The 19,728-nt window shown below is 46.9% G+C and overlaps 1 protein-coding gene across 2 annotated transcripts in view; it reads right to left on the bottom strand.

Moving 5' to 3' along the window:
- SNAPC4 (small nuclear RNA activating complex polypeptide 4) overlaps positions 1-19,728 on the bottom strand; it is a 46,796-nt gene that overhangs the window by 9,904 nt on the left and 17,164 nt on the right. Inside the window, exons 11-19 of one of the 2 annotated variants that reach the window (XM_087704525.1) lie at positions 18,700-18,847; positions 16,772-16,878; positions 15,649-15,743; positions 13,899-13,993; positions 12,466-12,551; positions 5,474-5,854; positions 3,734-3,826; positions 1,962-2,172; positions 392-462 (exon numbers count right to left, since the gene is read on the bottom strand). In XM_087704525.1, coding sequence (XP_087560651.1) covers positions 392-462; positions 1,962-2,172; positions 3,734-3,826; positions 5,474-5,854; positions 12,466-12,551; positions 13,899-13,993; positions 15,649-15,743; positions 16,772-16,878; positions 18,700-18,847 — 1,287 coding nt within the window. The remainder of the gene's footprint in view (positions 1-391; positions 463-1,961; positions 2,173-3,733; positions 3,827-5,473; positions 5,855-12,465; positions 12,552-13,898; positions 13,994-15,648; positions 15,744-16,771; positions 16,879-18,699; positions 18,848-19,728) is intronic. The other variant, XM_087704524.1, reaches the window with a different exon arrangement.

The following is a 19,728-nucleotide window of genomic DNA, read 5'->3' as shown; positions in this document are numbered from 1 at the left end:
TTTGAATCTGGGTCATAAACACCCACACCGGTTGGTCCACTGGAATTTCAAACTATTGCTGAGCGACTGATTGTAACTCAAGGACTTAGTTCAATCATGGTTTCCTGCAGTCTTTGGGAAGGGAGAATCTGGATCAAAAAACAGAGGAGCCAAATGCCCCAGATAAGCCAAGACCAGGGTAGAAACTGAGGCCCAGTTGTGGGAAGATATGAATTCCTGTGCGGGCTGATCCCAACAAACCTCGATGGAGCTCCTCTTGGAGACCTTTGACTTCTTGCCCCTCCTAGACTGAGACAACCTGTTCCCCCCACCATCTCCCCAAGGATGTCTGACTGGAGGACACTTGGCTGCAGCCCTGGGGAGCCACGTCGGGCTGGCAATCTTCACCCACCTGAATCAGGAAGGTGAACAACGGTGTGCTTGTGAGGTGGGCCGTCTGCAGCTGCCTGAAGATCATGTCCGCTGGAAGGAGAAAGAGAAAGAAGGCTTCAAATCCGTTGCACTCTTTTTTCCTCCCTGTGCTTCGGAGAATAGTGTTCTGACGGAGGCTCCCCAAGACCCTGAAGCAAACTCCTTGTTGTCCCGACAAAAACCCCTTTTATTAATTGACTGTGAATTTTGCTCCTTCACATCCAGCAAAGTCTTTCGAGGGAGGATTTACAGTCACAGACCTTATCTGGATTGGAAATCTGACAGGCCGATCTCTGCAGAACTTGACCAGGAGTCTTGGGGAGTCATGAACCAACAAAGCGAACTAATTGTGTCCTGCAAACTCCCCTCCTCTTTCACTCCTCTTTTATTTCCTCTGGGAGGGCCATTCATCCTCCTCCTGTGGCCTTACTCCCAAGCCGACCCCTGTTTTTTAGCTGCTCCCTTCGTCTGGCAACTGTGCATGCGCACACTGGGAACAGGCTCCAGCTGTTCTTCTGCCTCACTGATGTCTGACTCCGAAGGCAGCTGATAACTGTCAAATGGCTCTGGCCCCTTCTCTGCCTCTGATGCAGAGCCCTCATCCGAGCCTTCCCCAGACTCCAGGACTGTCCCAGGTTCCTCCCCAACCTCCTCACTGTCCGAATCTGCTGCCAGCTCTGCTGGTGGGCCACAACAAATAGGTTGACCCCCCTCTTCTTTGCAGCAGCCTGTCAAGCATTGGAAGATGGCCATCATGTCACCCCTTGTCCTTCTTTTCATTGAACTAGACATAATTCCTATTTCTGCCCTCCCAGGCTGCAAATGGATGGTGAAAGGAACATCTCAACATCACATTAAGTCCACACATCTTCAAGATGTTAAGGTCAAGAAACACTGCATCAGAATAATGAATTAAGAGTCATCTTCTTCATGGTTCACTCTCTCCTTTCTTTCAGTCTGCACTCCCTCCCCCCCCCCCCAATTTATGTTTCACATTATGAGAAAACAATTTTGGGAGGATCACCCAAAGGGAGGTTTCCTCTGAACAGATGTTCTCAATATTTCCCCCCAACTTTTGACAGGTAGTTGCCTTCCCATAATCCACTACTTCTCATCCTATGAGCCACGGCAGCACAGTGGTTAGAGTGCAGTACTGCAGGCTACTTCTGCTGACTGCCAGCTGCGTGCAATTTGGCAGTTCAAATCTCACCAGGCTCAAGATTGACTCAGCCTTCTGTCCTCCCCAGGTGGGTAAAGTGAGGACCCAGATTGTTGGGGGAAATATGCTAACTCTGTAAACCATTTAGAGATGAATGTAAAACACTGTGAAGCGGAATATAGCTATTGCTATCTTGCCTTCCTGAGGGGCCTCTTCCTAACACGGTTCAGGAGTGGAGCCTAAGAGTCTCAAGAACCATACTGCGGGGATATTTTCACAGGGATTTCTGCACTGTGGAGGGCACTGGACTTGACGGCCTCATGGCCTTCTCTAAATTGACTCTTTGAGGCTTCCTTAGAGCGAGACAGGCTGTTGCTTGGATCGCAGGTACCTTTTGACTTGCGGGAAGCCACCTGCTTCATCCGGAGGGCCCACTCCTGCACCATGTTCCCAGCCCAGGGCGTGACTGCCACCATCAGTCTCCGGTAGAGTGTCGTCTTCCCCATCCCATCCTTCGTCATACCGGCTGACAAGGCCAACTGAGAACCTCTGGGGCCATCCGAAGAGCTGGAAGCAAAGCGTTTCTTTCTTCTTATTTCACGCTGGGGAGGACAAAGAAGAAGACATGTTTGTGCACGGAGGATTCATCCACTGAAGGTCTGGCCTTATGAGACCCACTGTTTTAGAGGGCCCTTGAAGCACTGGGACAACCCTGATCTGGATGACTGAGAATCTCTACAGATTTCTAGCTATGCAATTTGGGATGAAGACCCTTGGAATGGGGTGGGAGTAGGAACAGATTCCCAGAGGGAAAAATTGCAGAGTACAGGAATCATTTGCACCACTCAGGTGACCCTGAAGACACAAATAAACCTCCAGGTGGCCTCAAGGACTCAAAAATGCAAAGGACCAGCTGTTTGCAAGGAACATAAATCCTTCCTTTCCCCACCATCCAGTCAGAGCTGAAGAAGCTTCTGGGATGAGAAGTGAAACGTCTTCAACAAAAAAACCAGGAAGTCCAGTTGCCTGTTAAAAAAAGCACCTCGGGGACAACCACAGACATGATTTTACAATGTTTTTGCAGCAGCAGTCGTTAAGCAAATACTGTGGTTGTTAAGTAAAGCAATAATTCGGTACCGGGGTAGATTTACCCAAATCACAAGTTGCTGATTTACAGCAAAGCAGTGGGAAAAGTGGTCCCATGACTGGGGACACTGCAAACGGCCACAGATGTGGCTGTGTGATTGAGTGCCCAAAGTTCAGCCATGTGACTGCACTTTGGGGCTCAACTATCCAAACTTCAGGCCCTTAAGCCCAGTCAGATGCAACTTCAGACAGTCTCTAAGCTAGCGGTCATAAGTCAAGGACTACCTATACTTCTGTGGAATAAATAGAAGCAACAGGCAGACTTGAAACTTCCCTGACCGGAGTCTTTGAGCACAGGGGAAACCCCCCCCTCCCCCTCCTCTCCTCCCTTGAAAAGTGGGGTGCTCATAAGAAGCTTCCATTTATAAAGACAGATCTGCTCAATATTGGAAGTGTAACCAACCATTGGGTTCACACTCTCGTATGTGGTGGACTTGCCCAAAGGTAGAAAATATTGGATGAAAATACACACTTGGTTGGAAAAAAATGATAAAGGAGCATATAGACATGAAACCAGAGATATTTCTATGAGGTTTCTACCAGAAAAATGTGATAAAAAGACTATGGTTTTACATATACTAACTGCAGCCAGAATTGTATTTGCGCAACAATGGGAAAATGACGAGATTCCGTCAGATGAGAACATAACTAAGAAAATACTAGAACGTAAGAAATGGACAAAGTAACACTAATTATTAAGGATAAAGAAGAAATTGAATATTTTTTGATGTGGGATGTATTTTATCACTGGTTAGATAACAAAAACAGAAGTTAGAAAGGAGGAGATATAAAAAGAGGAAATGTTAATGTGGAGAGAATTTGACGATGAAGATGTTAGGTACTGTTATAATTATATTAACATAATAGTTAATATATGTTAATATATTATATTATTATATTATTGTGATGAATATAACAACAAATATGCGGATGATGACTGTTCAAATAACTGCACCCAGATCACACACAGTTTGATGGAAATGATAATATAAATAAAACATGAAAAAAGAAGCTTACATTTCTCCTTTGCTGCTCATAGCTGTTCCTCCTCAAGACACTTTTCACATAAGCCAAGGAAACCCTCCATGTGTCCCTCGCATTCCCAGAATTCTGCAGAAGAGGAGGAAGAAGAGGGGCGGGGGGAACGACCAAAGGAGAATTTACGCTTCAATTTTTAAACAAGAATTATACTCTTAATCCAGCACAGTTCAACTTGGTACTTACAGAAGAATTCCTTGGAGGGGTATGCTCAGAAATTCTATATTTTTATTTCTTTTCACAGGAAAGTCAAAACGGACGGCTCAAGTACTGGGTAATAGTTTTCGCTGTGGCATGAAACGGTGTGGTTAGGCAGGGAAGTGTATAAAGCATGCCGTTCTTGGCAGGGGTGGGCTTCACAAAATTTAGTAAGGGGTTCTCTGCCCAGTTGCTGGGTAGGCGTGGTTATGGTGGGTGTGGGCCTGGTGGGCGTGGTCTAGTCAGCCTTCTGCACCACATGGGTGTGTCTGTGTGTGTGTGTATGTGTGGCCTTTTTGGCCTTCCTGGGCTCCAGAAGCTGTCCTTGAGCCTCTGGGAGGGTGAAAACGGCCTCTGGAGGCCAGAAACAGGCCAATTATGTCACAGTTGAGTTGAACTTCCCCCACCATGCTGATTAAAACTACTATTAAAATCCCAAATTTTGGGAACCAAGAAAGAGTTCCGTTCCTCCTCAATCCTCAACCTCAATTTGTATACTTGCTTTAAAGGCAAAGTTAAAAGTTCCCCCTGTCCATTCATATCCAACTCACCCCCGTTTCTCAATCAAGGGAGCCAGCGTTGTCCAAAGACACTTCCGTGCTCATGCAGCCAGCATAATTATTCACCTCGGCACGCAGAATGTGTGTATCTATTTATCTGCTTGCATGTGCATGCTAGGTGGGTAGGAGCTGGAGCAAGTAAGGGAACTCACCCTGTCGCACGGCACTCGGGTCTCAAACTTGGGCTGTCAATTTTCCAGCTGTCCTAACCTCTGAGCCATGGTGTCCTGTCCTTACTTTAGGTTTCATATATAAGCAGGGAAGCTGACTGGACTTTCTGCCTGCGCTGTTCAGACCCAAGAGACACATTTCCATCGCAAACCAAGGATCAGAATGACTTTCAGCCTTTGGCCTTTGGCAAGGAGGAGGAGGAAGGCGGCTACAGTCCTTTTCCCTGAATTAAATCATTACTAACTCAGTGAATTACGGGCCAATGATGATGACGACTCCTCATAAAGGTAAAAAGGTAAAGGTTCCCCTCACACATATGAGTCAGTCGTTCCTGACTCTAGGGTTCATCTCCATTTCAAAGCCAAAGAGCCAGCGCAGTCTGAAGCCGTCTCTGTGGTCAGGTGGCCGGCATGACTTAACGCCGAAGGCGCACGGAGCGCTGTTCCCTTCCCACCAAAAGTGGCTCCTATTTTTCTACTTGCATTTTTTATGTGCTTTCGAACTGCTAGGTTGGCAGAAGCTGGGACAAGTCACGGGAGCTCACTCCGTTACACAGCGCTAGGGATTCGAACTGCTGACCTTTCTGATCGACAAGCTCAGCATCTTAGCCACTGTGTCCCTATCATAGTCATATTTTAATAGCACATTATAGGATTTCCCCCTCTGCAAAAATGGTAACTCAGTGGTCTCTGGAAACCACATCCAAAACTGAGCCACCTAAAGCTGGGATTTTAGGTACCGTACACCCAGTGTGTGTGTGTGTGTGTATGTGTGTGTGTGTCCTTTTTACCTCGTTCCCTTTCATTTGAGCCATTGCTGGAGTCTCAGGGATGTGGGCAACGAGATCTTCTGTCCTCTGGCCCTCTTCTGGACCCAGCAGCCGCTTCCTGTTGACATCAAAACCCTTGGAAAGCCGAGTGACAGCGGGCAGCTCTCCAGGGTTGGCTTCAGACAGCTCTTTCCTGGCAGGGACCCAGAGATCCAGGCTGGGAACTCTCCAGCGGCCTGCCCCTTTGGTCCGATGGGCCTTGGGCCTCTCATCCTCAGCACTGTCGGCATCCAAATCGGGCTCTGCATAGTCACTGCTGGAGTCCGAGGGGCTGGAGTTCCATCGGTGGACACGCTTGCGCCTTGGATGACATTTGCTTCCTTGTTTCTTCCTCCGGTACTTCTTTAACACAAAGCAGAGAGAGCTGCAACACAGAGCAAGGCACTTGGGGAGGCTGTGTGTGTGTGTGTGTGTGTGTGTGTGTGTGTGTGTGTGCGCGCGCGCTACTGCAAAACTAGTATTATCCCTTCCTTCTAAAAGCAGTGGTTCCCAACGTGGGAACCACGCCCCAGAGGGACCGGAAGTACCTCAGCGAGACAGACAGAAAAAACCGTGGGGTCTGAAGAGCCTCACGTAAATTCTGGCTGACAAACTGATGCCGATGGATCTTTGGATCAGAACTTTCCTGAAGGGAAAGTGAAGAAGGAAGCTGCGTCACATTAGACGTAGAAGAATGTAACAGGTTTCTTGTAGGTCAAAGATTAGCTCTCTGAATCGGCGTCGGGGGATGCGACGTTGTAAAATGGTTGCTACAAAGCTGAAGCTTCCGGACTAAGCTTTGGAGCAGAAGCGGTGTCTGGAAGGAGGGATGAGACCTGGTGAGAAGATTTGAATAACCAACTGACACAAATCAGAATTTTGGAAAAGGCAAAGAATCTCGTGAGTAGAAAATAATATTAACGGACAGATTGGGATTTTGGTGGAAAGAAAAGAAAGAAAGAAAAAAAATGTGGTTTAAATCGTGAAGGCCAAAGAGAACTGCTTGCTTTAAACAAATTGTAGACAGAAATGAGAATTGACTAACCCACTGAAATGCAAGCTTTGAATTTGGAGCTGAAAAGATTGTGTCTTTAAAAGAGATTAACTGACAATTGGGAACTGCACATGGGAAAAGAAGGAGGGGGGAACAGCAGCTAAAAATACTAACACCAAGGAGACTTGCTATGTTTGAGCTTGTTCTAATTTACATATCTTAAGCAACCCTCATCAATGAGAGGTGGAAGATAACAAAAGGAAAAATCAAGAAAAAGTGTTCTTTTTTCTGTCCATAATTCTATCTTTCCTGGATTTAAAACTGGATTTAAAAATACCAAGTTGTATTGCTGAAAATCATCGTGTTGAAAGAATATGGAGATTCTTTTCATTTGCCAGAAGGAAGAACAAAGAAAGCCAAGTGTTTAAGGAGGGTTTGAATTTGTGGCTGTGGAGGAAAAGAAGAATGTCTCCCCCTTTTTTTTCTCTCCACTTCAGCTGAACTGGAATACAGCAGCTGGATCAGAATTGGGAAATAAGAAGAAACTGTGGAACTTGAATTATAATTAACTGTGTGTGTCAGACCCAATCCTCAGCACAATGTCAAAGCAGCCTTCCTTCGATCTGGTGGGACAAGAGGAGAAGAACCTGCCCCCCATCAAGATAGTTTTGCAACCTGTCGGCTGCCAGCCCCTCCAACAGTCGAATCAAAGGAGGCCGCAGTGTGGGAGTCAAGGTCAACATCAAGGCAAGCTGGGAGCTCCGAGGGGGGAAGAGGGAACGGAGCTGGCAGAGAGAGACAGAGGTGGAGCCTGGACCGTCCGTCAGTCCTCAGATGGAGAGTCAACAGCCCCCAGGTCTGAAGGTGGCTGATGAGGAAGAGGAGGAACAGCTGGGTCCAGTGCCTGACATGCGGATGTACAGAAGGCAGAGGAGAGGAGAGCAGTGCAAATCTATGGGCTGGACCTTGGGATGGAAGAGCCACTGCTGCTAGCAAGGCCCCTCCCTAGCTCTGGAGATAAAAGGTAGGGAGCAGAGATGAATAGGTGTGATAGACAACTATTCATCTCCTAGTCAGACAGACTTGTTAGCCTGAGGTGAGAGAGGAACTTTTTGCTGGGGCTGCTGGCGCTCATTTCAGAGGGTTTCTTGTGTTTGGGGAGCTGGATCAGAACAGATGGGTGTTCCCTGCCACCCCGAAAACTCACTAGACAAAAAACAAGAAAGGGCAACAACGGAAGGAGGAAGGAAGAGGGGGGGAAAGAAGAAAGGGCAAAGGAGGGATAGTAAGAGTAGGAGAGAAGATAAGGAGGAGAAGAAGAGAGGAGGGGTGGGGGAGAGGAAGGGGAAGAAGAAAAGAGGAAGGAAAGGAGGAAAGATGAACGTAGAAAAGGAAGATTGAAAAGAAGGAAGGAGTAGGATTGTTGCAAAACAAGATGGAGATGCAGGGTGGCAAGAAAGTGTCTATTATATTCTTAAGCAGATTTTGATAACTGTTAGACGTCAACAGATAAATGTTAACAGTATCTACAAGAATGTATATTTGTAAATGCGTATGGAAAGAAAAAATAAAGAAAACTTTTTCCAAAATAATAAACTGTGAGAATCAAGAAATATAGCCTCTTGATCTGTTTACTGTTTATTAAATTTATAGGCCGCCCAATCCCGAAGGACTCTGGGCGGCTTACAGAAACAGAAGTTAAGAGAAATTAAAAACAGAAAAAAACACAACAAATTTAAAAAGACACAACATGCACCCAATCTAAGCGGGGCTGGACCTCAATCCAGAGGTCGACAGCCCCAGTCCTGCCGGAATAGCCAGGTTTTGATAGCTTTTCGGAAGGCCATGAGAGTGGGTAGGGTCCGGATCTCTGGGGGTAGCTCATTCCATAGGGCCGGAGCAGCAACAGAGAAGGCCCTGCTCCGAGGCGTTGCCAGCCGGCATTGTCCAGCTGATGGCACCTGGAGAAGGCCCATTCTGTGTGATCTTATCGGTCTTAGGGAGGTGTGCGGCAATAGCAATAGCAGTAGACTTATATACCGCTTCATAGGGCTTTCAGCCCTCTCTAAGCGGTTTACAGAGTCAGCATATTGCCCCCAACAACAATCCGGGTCCTCATTTTACCCACCTCGGAAGGATGGAAGGCTGAGTGAACTCTGAGCCGGTGAGATTTGAACTGCTGAACTGCTGATCTAGCAGTCAGCTGAAGTAGCCTGCAGTGCTGCATTTAACCACCGCGCCACCTCGGCGCAGAAGACGGTCTCGAAGATATCCCGGTCCTAAGCCATGTAGGGCTTTAAAGGTGATAACCAGCACCTTGAATCGTGCTCAGAGACCAATAGGAATCCAGTGCAGCTCACGGAGGATAGGTGTAATATGTCGCCAGTATCACTCATGCGGCTGCATTTTGGACTAATTGTAGTCTCCGAACACTTTTCAGGGGCAGCCCCATGTAGAGCACATTACAGTAATCCAGTCTTGAGGTGACGAGGGCGTGAGGGACTGTTTGCAGTGCCTCCCGGTCCAAATAGGGCTGCAATTGGTGCACCAGGCAAACCTCGGCAAAGGCCCCCCTGGTCACAGCCAACAGATGATGTTCTAATGTCAGCTGCGGATCCAGGAGGACCCTCAAATTGCAGACCCTCTCTGAGGGGAGCAAATGTTCTCCTCCCAGGTTTAGGGACGGACTAGCTGGGCTGTCCTTAGGAGGCAACATCCACAGCCACTCGGTCTTGTCAGGATTGAGTGCGAGTTTGTTCACTCCCATCCAGACCCTAACAGCTTCCAGGCACTGGCACATCACTTCCACCGCTACGCTGAGTTGGCACAGGGCGGACAAATACAGCTGTGTATCATCCGCGTACTGGTGGTATTTAATCTCGTGCCGGCGAATGATCTCACCCATTGGCTTCATGTAGATATTAAATAGGAGGGGGGACAGGACTGATCCCTGCGGCACCCCATAATTAAGGGGCCTAGGAGTCGACCTCTGCCCTCCAACCAACACCGACTGCGACCTGTCGGAGAGGTAGGAGGAGAACCACCGTAAAATGGTGCCTCCCACTCACACCTCTTCCAGCGTCGCAGAAGGATACCATGGTCGATGGTATTAAAGGCTGCTGAGAGGTCAAGGAGCACAAGGATAGAGGAATGTCCTCTATCCCTGGCCCGCCAGAGATCATCGGTCAGTGCGACCAAAGCGGTTTCGGTGCTGTAACCAGGCCTGAAACCAGACTGAAAAGGGTCTAGATAATCTGCTTCATCCAAGGTCCGTCGGAGTTGGAGGGCCACCACCTTCTCAACAACCTTCCCTAAAAAAGGGAGGTTGGAGACTGGACGATAGTTTTTAAGAATAGCTGGATCCAGAGAAGGCTTCTTGAGGAGGGGTCTCACCACCGCCTCCTTCAGAGGTTGTGGAAAAGATTCCTCCTGCAAGGAGGCGTTCGTAATTCTCTGGAGCCAGCCTCGTGTTAACTCCCTGCTGGTCGAAACCAGCCAGGAGGGACACGGATCCAGTAAACAGGTAGAGGCACTCATCGCTCCCATGGTCTTGTCCACTTCATCAGGGGTGACAAGCTGGATCTCATTCCAGGAAATCTGAGCAAGACCCTCCCTTGGCATCTCCGCTGGTACTGTCCAAGTGGAGTCAAGGTCTGTCCGAATCTGAGCGATTTTGTCCGACAGAAACTGAGCAAACTCCTCAGCCCGTCCCTGTAAGGCATCCCCCGCTTCCCCCCCTTTAAGGAGGGAGCGGGTTATCCTAAACAGGGCAGCTGGGCAAGATTCTGCAGACGCAATAAGAGTGGAAAAATGTGCACATTTTGCCACCCGTATCGCCACTAAATAAGTCCTAGTGAAGGCTCTTAGTAGTGTTCGGTCGGATTCGGAGTTGCTAGTCCTCCAGCGTCGCTCTAGGCATCTCTTTTGGCGCTTCATCTCCCGGAGTTCCTCGGTGAACCAAGGTGCCCTCCTGGATCCACTGCTGCGGAGAGGCCCCAAAGGCGCAATCCGGTCTAGTGCCTCAGTCGCCGCTGTATTCCACGTGGCGACCAAGGACTCCGTCGGATTGTGGGCGAGAGAGTCAGGTATCTCCCCAAGCTCCTTCTGAAATCCCAACGGGTCCATCAGGTGCCTGGGGCGGAACCACTTAATCGGTTCCACCTCCTTGCAGTGGGGGAGTAGCTTCCGAAAATCAAGCTTCAACAGGAAGTGATCTGACCATGACAAGGGCGAGATCTCTATACCCCTTAACTCCAGATCACGTCTCCACTGCCCCGAGAGAAACACTAGGTCAAGCGTGTGTCCCGCCCTATGAGTTGGACCCTGAATTACCTGGGTCAATTCCATGGAAGCCATGAACTCCTGGGCCCTGTCAGAGCTTTCGCCTAGGGATGGCAGGTTGAAGTCCCCCAGTACTATCAGTCTGGGGAACTCAACCGCCAACCCGGCTACTCTCTCCAGGAGCGCAGGCAAGGCTGTTGTGACGTAGCTAGGAGGTAGGTCCATCAAAAGCAAGCCCACTTGAACCCCTAGGTCCAACTTCAAGAGAAGGGACTCACTCCCTACAGTCTCCGGAGCAGGGATCCTGCGAGGAACTAATGATCCTCGGATAATAATTGCCACTCCCCCACCCCTTCTCTGGTGTCATGGTTGGTGGAGCACCTGAAACCCTTCCGGGAACATTTCTGAGAGGGGGACTCCTCCCTCATGGCCCAGCCAGGTTTCAGTAATACATGCCAGGTCTGCCCCCTCGTCAAGTATTAAGTCCCGGACGAGGGGAGCTTTATGAATCACAGACCTGGCATTTAACAACAACAACCTGAGACCAGGGTCCTGGCTTCTCCTGCCACCAGGTCCTTGAGTTGAGCTTACAGGGCTGGAACAAGGGATCGTTGCGATGTAGCGAGCCCTCCTTCCCCGGTAATGGCTAGCCCTGTAGCTCCTGTCAAACCTGCCCTATCATGACCGGAATGCTCCGGCCTCCCCCCATCCCCGTAGACCCCCCCCCATGGCCCCCACTTTCACCGGCAGGCCAAATCTATCATTCATTCTAGGACGAGAGGTAGGCCTGGGCCCCCTACCACTTCTACTTATGCACTCAGTGGAGGAGGCACCAGGCTGCACCCTCAGTCCTCTCCTGCATACCCACAGTCACTCTCTCATACATACCCCACTAAAGTCAATTAAAAAAAATACAAAAATACAATAGGTAATATAAATTAGTTAAAATTAAGTGGGTTCATTCATCAGCAATCATACCATACACACTCCATCCATAAAAATTGCGCAGATCTTGAAAAGTCCAGTCAGGTGGATTTGTGCAGATATGGAGGTCAGGATCGGTGATAGTGATAGTGAAGAGGAGGGAGAGTTCCTAAGTTCCTCTCCCCTCCTGTAAGTCCGGAAGAAGCCAAAGAGGGGCTTCAATAAGTCCTATGGGTAATAGAAGGTCGCAGAAGAAAGAGATACAGCTCTTAGTTTTCAGCTAGGATGATTTCAAAATTTACCAGAAACATTTGTAATCCTGCTGAACCGTTGCTAACTGTGAAATATGTTTTCCTAAAATATGCACTTGTATGGATTCGTTTAAAACAGGAAGAATGAAACTGTTGGAAAAGAGGAATTGAAAGTAATGTACACAGGTGTTCGCAGACAGTGAGAGTTAGTGAGGTTGTGAAGCAAGTATGTGGTTAGAAGAAAAGTATAAAGGATGGGTTCAGGATCGGCTCGGAGCTCTTGGATTTATAGCAGTCCTTGTAAGACTTGCTATTTCCCATTGGCCCTCTGCATTAATGCAGTGTATTATTGCTGTTACATCTTTTATATCTATTCATTTCTCAGGTTCCAAATTATTAGAGACAATAAACCTCTGATCTTAAAAGTAAGAATTATTGCTTGCGTTGTTGCCTTTGTTTCCTATTGGAATTTTCTTACGACATCACAAAACAAAAACCATGGCATAAGGAAGAGCTGAACTCACCCGGTACCCCAGCAAGATTTTCCACTTGCTTAGGCATTGAGACCCGGAACGGTGGGGCAACTCCGAGGCTATTTTTGCCCAGTGGCCTAAAAAGAGAGAGAACAAAGGAATTACTTCCTCCTGACTTCCTGGAACTAAAATAATCTGTAAAGCAGAGCAGGCTTGTCTGTGGAGATCCTTAGTCATCCGTGGTTGTCCCAAAGGTGCTTTTGTTCAAGAGGCAACTGGACTCCCTGGTTTTTCTTTGAAGACATTTCACTTCTCATCCAAGAAGCTTCTTCAGCTCTTCTTCTCTCAGAGCTGAAAAAGCTTCTTGGATGAGAAGCAAAACATCTTCAAAGAAAAACCAGGGAGTCCAGTTGCCTCTTGAAAAAAGCACCTTTGGGACTGGGGAGCCTTTCTGAGGATCGCTCTCAGAAACGACGCTGCATTTCTTGCAGGAAAGGGGCTAAGAAAACTTAAAAAGCCATCCAAAATGAAGGATGACGTCCAATAAGGCAAGACAAGCATTGATTTTTAAAGCGCCCATCACAGAAGACAGAGGAGGGCATATAGCCAGCTTTCTGCTCTCCGTGCAAAAATCAAAACATTGGAAAGTGCATCAGGTTTAGAATAGAATAGAGCTGGAAGGGACCTTGGAGGTCTTCTAGTCCAGCCCACTGCTCAAGCAGGAGAACCTATACAATTTTAGGTAAGTGACCGTCTAGACTCTTCTTAAAAACCTCCAGTGATGGAGCGACCACTATTTCTGGTGGCAAGCTGTTCCACTGGTTAATTGTTCTCACTGTTAGGAAGTTTCTCCTTAATTCCAGGTTGCTTCTCTCCTTGATTAGTTTCCATCCATTGTTTCTTGTCCTGCCTTCTTTGGTGCTTTGGAGAGTATTTTGACCCCTTCCTCTTCTTTGTGGCAGCTCTTCAAATATTAAAATACTGCTATCATGTCACCCCTAATTCTTCTTTTTTTTAGACTAGCCAGACCCAATTCCTGCAGCCGTTCTTCATATGTTTTAGTCTCCAGGCCTTTGGCCATTTTAATTGCTCTTCTTTGCACTTTTTCCAAAGTCTCAACCTCTTTTTTATAATGTGGGGACCAAAATTGATTTCAGTATTCCAGATGTGGCCTTACTAGGGTTTTGTAAAGCGGCACTAAGGCTTCATGTGACTGGCAATATTCCTTAACAGATTAACAGAGTTGGAAGGGACCTTGTAGGTCATCTAGTCCAACCCCCACACCCACGCCCAAGCAGGAGACCCTACACCATTTCTGACAAATGGCAGTCCAATGTTTCCTCTGTGAGCTCATGTGAAGCCACTAAGACCCCCCGGAGAACTAACAGGACACCTCTAGGGCCTGCTGAACCCCTCCCCCACAACAGGCAAGGGCACAAGCCCCACGTCCCCCCTCCATCTTGGTCAGGAGCCCCTCCCCTTACCCCTGCCGTGTTTTTCGGTCAGCTCAATCAGTTTCTTTTCCTCCTCTTCGCTCCATTTCCCCTTCTTTATGTCGTAGTGCAAGGAATGCAGGTACCTACAGTCATAGGTAGAGAGGAAAGAAAGGTGTTATGCTGGACAATGGGGACTCTTGGCAGCCCTCGAACTGCAACCATTCATTTAGTGACTGTTCAAAGTTACGACGGCACTGAGAAAAGTAACCTCAGAGCATTTCTCACATTTTGCATTGCAGCCTCCCCTTAGTCACGTGATCAGAATTTGGACGCTTGGCAACTCATATTTATGACCGTTGCCGTATGATCCCCTTTTGCCACCTTCTGGCAAGCAAAGTCAAGGGGGGGGGGGGGGAAGCCAGATTCACTTAACGACTGTATTGCTAACTTAACAACTGCAGTGATTCATTTTAACAACCATCAGAAAATTTCTCCCTATTTCCAGGTTGAATTTCTCCTTGTTCAGTTTCTATTCATTGTCCCTTGCCTGCCTTCAGATGCTTTGGAGAATATTGGAAGATGCTCTCCTGTCTCCCCTGGTGCTTCTCTTCCCTAGACTAGGCAGGTCCAGTTCCTGAAAACGTGTTATCTTTCAATTTATAGTTTTATTTGTTTACTATGACAATTTGATAGCTTTGTGGCTATGTTCCCTAGACCAGCCATGCCCAGTTCCTGCAACCATTCGTCCTATGTTTGAGCCTCCAGCCCCCTCATCATCCTGGTTGCTCCTCTCGGCACTGTTTCTAGAGTCTCAACATCTTTTGCATAGTGTGGTGACCAAAACTGAATGCAGTATTCCAGGTGTGGCCTTACTAAGGCTTTATAGAGTGCTATCAGCACCTCAAGCCGAGGTGGCGCAGTGGTTAGGGTGCAGTACTGCAGGCCACTTCAGCTGACTGTTATCTGCAGTTCAGCGGTTCTAATCTCACCGGCTCAAGGTTGACTCAGCCTTCCATCCTTCCGAGGTGGGTGAAATGAGGACCCAGACTGTGGGGGCAATATGCTGACTCTGTAAACCGCTTAGAGAGGGCTGAAAGCCCTATGAAGCTGTATATAAGTCTAACTGCTATTGCTATTGCTATTGCTCCCTTGATCTTGATTGCATCCCTCTGTTAATGCAATTTAGGATTGCATTGGCTTTTTTGGCTCCTATTTAGTGGTTCTTCACTAAGCCTCCAAGATCCCTGTCACAGTTACTGCTGTTAAGACTGGTTCCACCCAGTCTATATGCATCCTTTGGGTTTTTCTGGCCAAAATGTAAGACTTTACTTTTCTCTCCCTTGGATTTCATTTTGTTCGATAGGGCCCAGTGTTCAAGTCTGTCAAGACCCATCTGGATCTTGAGCCTATCTTCTAAGGTGCTGGCTATTCCTGCCAGCTTAGTATCATCTGCAAATTCCCTCATCTAAGTTGTTTATGAAGATATTGAAGAGTACTGGGTCTAAGACAGAATTCTCTGGTACCTCATTGCCTCCTTCCTTCCATGTAGACTTAGACCCGTTAAGGACTACTCGTTTGTCAGTCAGTTAAAAATCCATCTGATGGTGATGCTACTTATTCCGCTTTTTTTTAGCTTACCAAGAAGTAGCTTGTGGTCTACTTTGTCAAATGCTTTGCTGAAGTCTAAGTATCTTATGTCCACAGTATTTCGCTAGTCTACTAATTTAACACAGGACAGGCAGAGATGGGCCTGGTCTGAGTAGCAACCTCCAATTCAAACAGCCAAAGTGGGACTTACCTGTCTCGGCACTGCAGGTCATTTCTGCCAGGCACCTCTGCCCGGATTTTATACCAGTCCCGCTCTCCGTACTTTGCCACGGCCTTCAGGAGCAACTGGAAGGACAAGGCAAAAGGGAAGGGGGGCAAATGAATGTATGCTGCTGGCGGAGGAAGAGGGGTGCACCTGCCCTCCTTCAAACAAACTGAGGAAATCAAGAAAAGGCAGTTTGGGCAAAAATACACAGTTGGCTAGCAAAGATAGTAGGGAACCATGCCAATTTTAAAGCTGAACTGTTTTTATTAGGGATGATATCAGAAAAAATTGATAAGGAAAGTATGTATTTAGTATTATATATCTTAACAGCAGTGAGGATTATCTTCACACAATATTGGAAAGATGAAGAAACACCTCAAGGTGAAGAGATGATTAAGAAGTGACTAGGCTGTGCAGAAATGAACAGACTGACGTCGAAAATCGAACAGAAAGACACAGAATATTATCAAACAATGGAACTTACCGTATTTTTCAGACTATAAGACGCACCGGTGTATAAGACGCACTAGGTTTTCAAAGAGGAAAGTCAGGAAAAAAAGTCTCTGTCCTCCCTGGTCACCAGGAGCACTCTGCAGGCTTCAGCAGGGCTCGGGGAAGGTAAAAATGCCCCATTTTTCGCTAAAATGTGGGCATTTTTCCCTTCCCTTAACCCAGCCCTGCTGAAGCCCTCAAAGTGCTTCTGGGGGGTGGGGGAAGGCAAAAACAGCCCCATTTTTCACAAAAAACAGGATGAGGAGACAGGGCTTTGTGAGGCCAAAAATAGCTGTATTCAGTGTATAAGGCGCACCAACATTTCCACACTTTTTAGCGGGAGAAAAGGTGTGTCTTCTACGCCGAAAAATACGGTATTTCACTGATTGTTGGAAAAAAGGGGTGGAGAGTAAGAACGGAATCTGTATGGTTAAGCAAATTAAATACTCAGACAACACAATCTTTATCAAGCACTAAGAAATGTAATCAATAGAAAATTAATAAAATTTATTTAAAAAGAAAGAAAATGGAGCTGGCGGAGATGCCCAGGTGGGTCCCAGTGGAGTTAAGCAAAAGGGGTTGTTGAGCCTCCCTACAGGTAAGGGTCCTTACTCACAGCATCCTCCTTTGGTGTCCAGGCGCCTCGCTTTAAGTTAGGGTCCACTCGCTTGGTCCAGCGGTAGATCAGCTGGGCCGAGTCCCTCCCCTCCATGTAATATGCCACTGTGGAACAGACAACATTTACAGTCAGTATTTTACTGGATCAGAAAATCCCTATGGCTTGATCGTCACTTATGCTCAGCACCAGCTGCTTTGACCCTTCCCACAGAAGAGGGCTTCCTCGCATTACCTGAGCCAGGTGCCTCTCAAGATCAGCTGCTCTAACATCTCACGCCTGGGCACCTAAAATCCTCGCCTCTTTGGCCCTCAAATGCCAACCGGGGATGTTTTGGAAGGAGTCATGCAAGAATCTAAACCAGTGTTTCCCAATTTTAGCCACGTGAAGATGTGTAGACTTCAGCTCCCAGAATTCCCCAACCAACTTGGCTACCTGGGGAATTCTGGGAGCTGAAAACCCACACTTCTGGGAGGGAGACATTGGGAGGTGCATTCCAGACGATAACCAAGGGAACCAAGGACATATCAGCAGGTGTCTGCCAGAGTCGTGGAGATTTTCCCATAACTGCTCTGACTTAGGCTTCCTGATAAAGCAGACGTAGTTTTGGACATTAAGTGTGAAACCTACTGGGTCAGGCTGGACAGCCCCTTTACTTCTATATTAAAAGCCACATAGACAGAGTTGGAGCTTGCAAAAGAAACAGGAAGCCAGTGCCTAACCACAAGATGTCCCTATGTCAAAAGCCTATGTCAAAAGCCTATGTCAAAAGTCCAAGGTTCAATTAAAGTTCGTTAATGACACGTACTCCATAAACAAAAGAAGTAAGACCCCATCTCCTTATAAGACTTTCTCCTCAAGGTAACCACTAAGAAATGTGTTAAGTATTTCCGTGTTGCAATGCTTTTGAGAATGTATAAGAATGTGTGCTTCGATAATGAAGGTTGTTCAGAACTTGCAATGCTAAGCCATGGGCTAGCTTTCTGAACCTGGCTGCCAAATAAACTTTTCCTGTATCCTGAGAAGTCTAACGCCTGTCATTTTCTGCAACACTGAGACAGTAAAAATCACACGCTTAGTCCCAAAAACCCTTTTAAACGGCTGTGAATTATGTTCATTCACAACCCGTAATGATTCACAACCAGTCTGTCAAGAGTCTGTCAAGAGTCTGACAGAAGTCTGCCACAATCTTTCAGGGTAAGGCTGATAAGCAACCACTTTTATCTTCCTGCAAATGCTGCCAATTAGTTTTTCTAATTGCCAATTAGTTTTGCAAGGCCAAATGGAGCAGAGTCAGACGGAGCTTCAGAGTTTAAATCGACCAGAACGAACAAATTTGCTTCCTGCAAAGTCTCAAATCTGTTTGCTCCTCTTTTATCTCTTATGGGAGGGAGCCAATCATCTCTAAGCCTTACTCCCAAGTTGCCTCTTTGGTCTCTGTCCTCCCCGGTCACCAGGAGCACTTCCCTTAAGTGTTCTTGCCTTCTGGCAGCTCTGGGAATGTGCACGCTGGGAACAGGCTCCTCCTGTTCCTCTGCTTCGCTGATGTCTGACTCCGGAGGCAGCACATGACTACCAGATGGCCCTGGCTGCCTCACTGCCTCAGAGCCCTCATCCGAGCCTTCCCCAGACTCCAGAACTGACCCATGTTCCTCCCCAACCTCCTCACTGCCCGACTCTGCTGCCAGCGCTGCAGGCTGCCGGTGCACCACAACAATAACAACATCTGGACACCTAATTGGACAATGTGATTTACACTAATGAAAGGAGGGAGGATTCTATACTTTCATACACTGAATTGCCCGAAAATTAACCAGAGCTGGTTTTGCTTTCATTCTGTGCCGAAATGATGTACTCTGTTTGGTTGGGTTTGTCAGTCGGAACCTTGACAGCGGGTGCTACAATCAGGACACTAGGAGGTGGCTTACTTTTCCGGTAAGGAATGTGATTCCCAACTCGCATTTCCTGCACGAGCTGCCTGAGCATCTGGTCTTCTTCAGGGCTCCATTCGCTCCGTTTGAAATCTTTGTTGTAGGACTGGAACTTCTGGAGGCACTGAAAGGCTGTGCGCTGCGTCTGGGGAGGGAGAAGAAGCAGCGGGTTGGGAGGAGCATAGCGGGCCAGAAAGAGGGAGAAATGGGGAAGGCAGAGGAGTCGGAGCAGCTGCATGGACGACCCACGCATGCATTTATTTCAATGGTTCGTATGGATATCCAAAGGATAAGTGACTTTAAAAAAAATTAATTAACAAACATGTAAAACACACACACACACACAACTTAGATGCACATCACATTTACACAATACAATATGAACAGGAGCTTCCTGTTCTTTCTAATAATTATCAATCGATACGGCTCACCTTATATTATTTCCCCTTCTATTATATCTCATTTGGATTTCACCATTCTTAACCCTCTTATTTTACTCATAACTATTATTTTTTGAGTTTTGTTATATTCCTTCATTGATTCTTGTTTCTTTCCTCCCATTCACCTATACCATTTATCCCATATCTGGTAGAATTCTGATTCTTCTTTTCCCTGGATTTCTTTAGTTAGTTTGTACATTTCAGCACAATCCATAACCTTTCTTATTGTTTCATCTTTACTTGGAATTAATTTGTTTTTCCATTTCTGGGCAAAGGCAATCCTTGCCGCCGTAATTATATGTAGTATTAAATACTGGATTTCTTTTTTGTATTTTGCAGACATTATTCCTAATAAAAAAACTTCCCGTTTCCATTCTATTTTAACCCCCGTTATTGCCTCCAGCCAATTTTTGATCCTTTTCCAAAAATGTTTAGCCTCCTCACAGGTCCTCCATAAATGGTAATATGTTCCATATATTGATTCACATTTCCAACATTTGGGGGAGGTATTTGTTAAGATTTTAGCTAACCTTGTTAGTGCCAGGTGCCATCTGTAAAACATTTTGTACTGGTTTTCCTTGTATGC

The sequence above is a fragment of the Thamnophis sirtalis genome, unplaced genomic scaffold (assembly GCF_051295495.1).
Source record: "Thamnophis sirtalis isolate CommonGarterSnake01/CBP01778 unplaced genomic scaffold, rThaSir2_p1.2 scaffold_2, whole genome shotgun sequence".
NCBI classification, from domain to species: domain Eukaryota; kingdom Metazoa; phylum Chordata; class Lepidosauria; order Squamata; family Natricidae; genus Thamnophis; species Thamnophis sirtalis.
The sequence above is the reverse complement of the archived record's forward strand: the minus strand, read 5'-3'. Positions and strand labels throughout refer to the sequence as shown.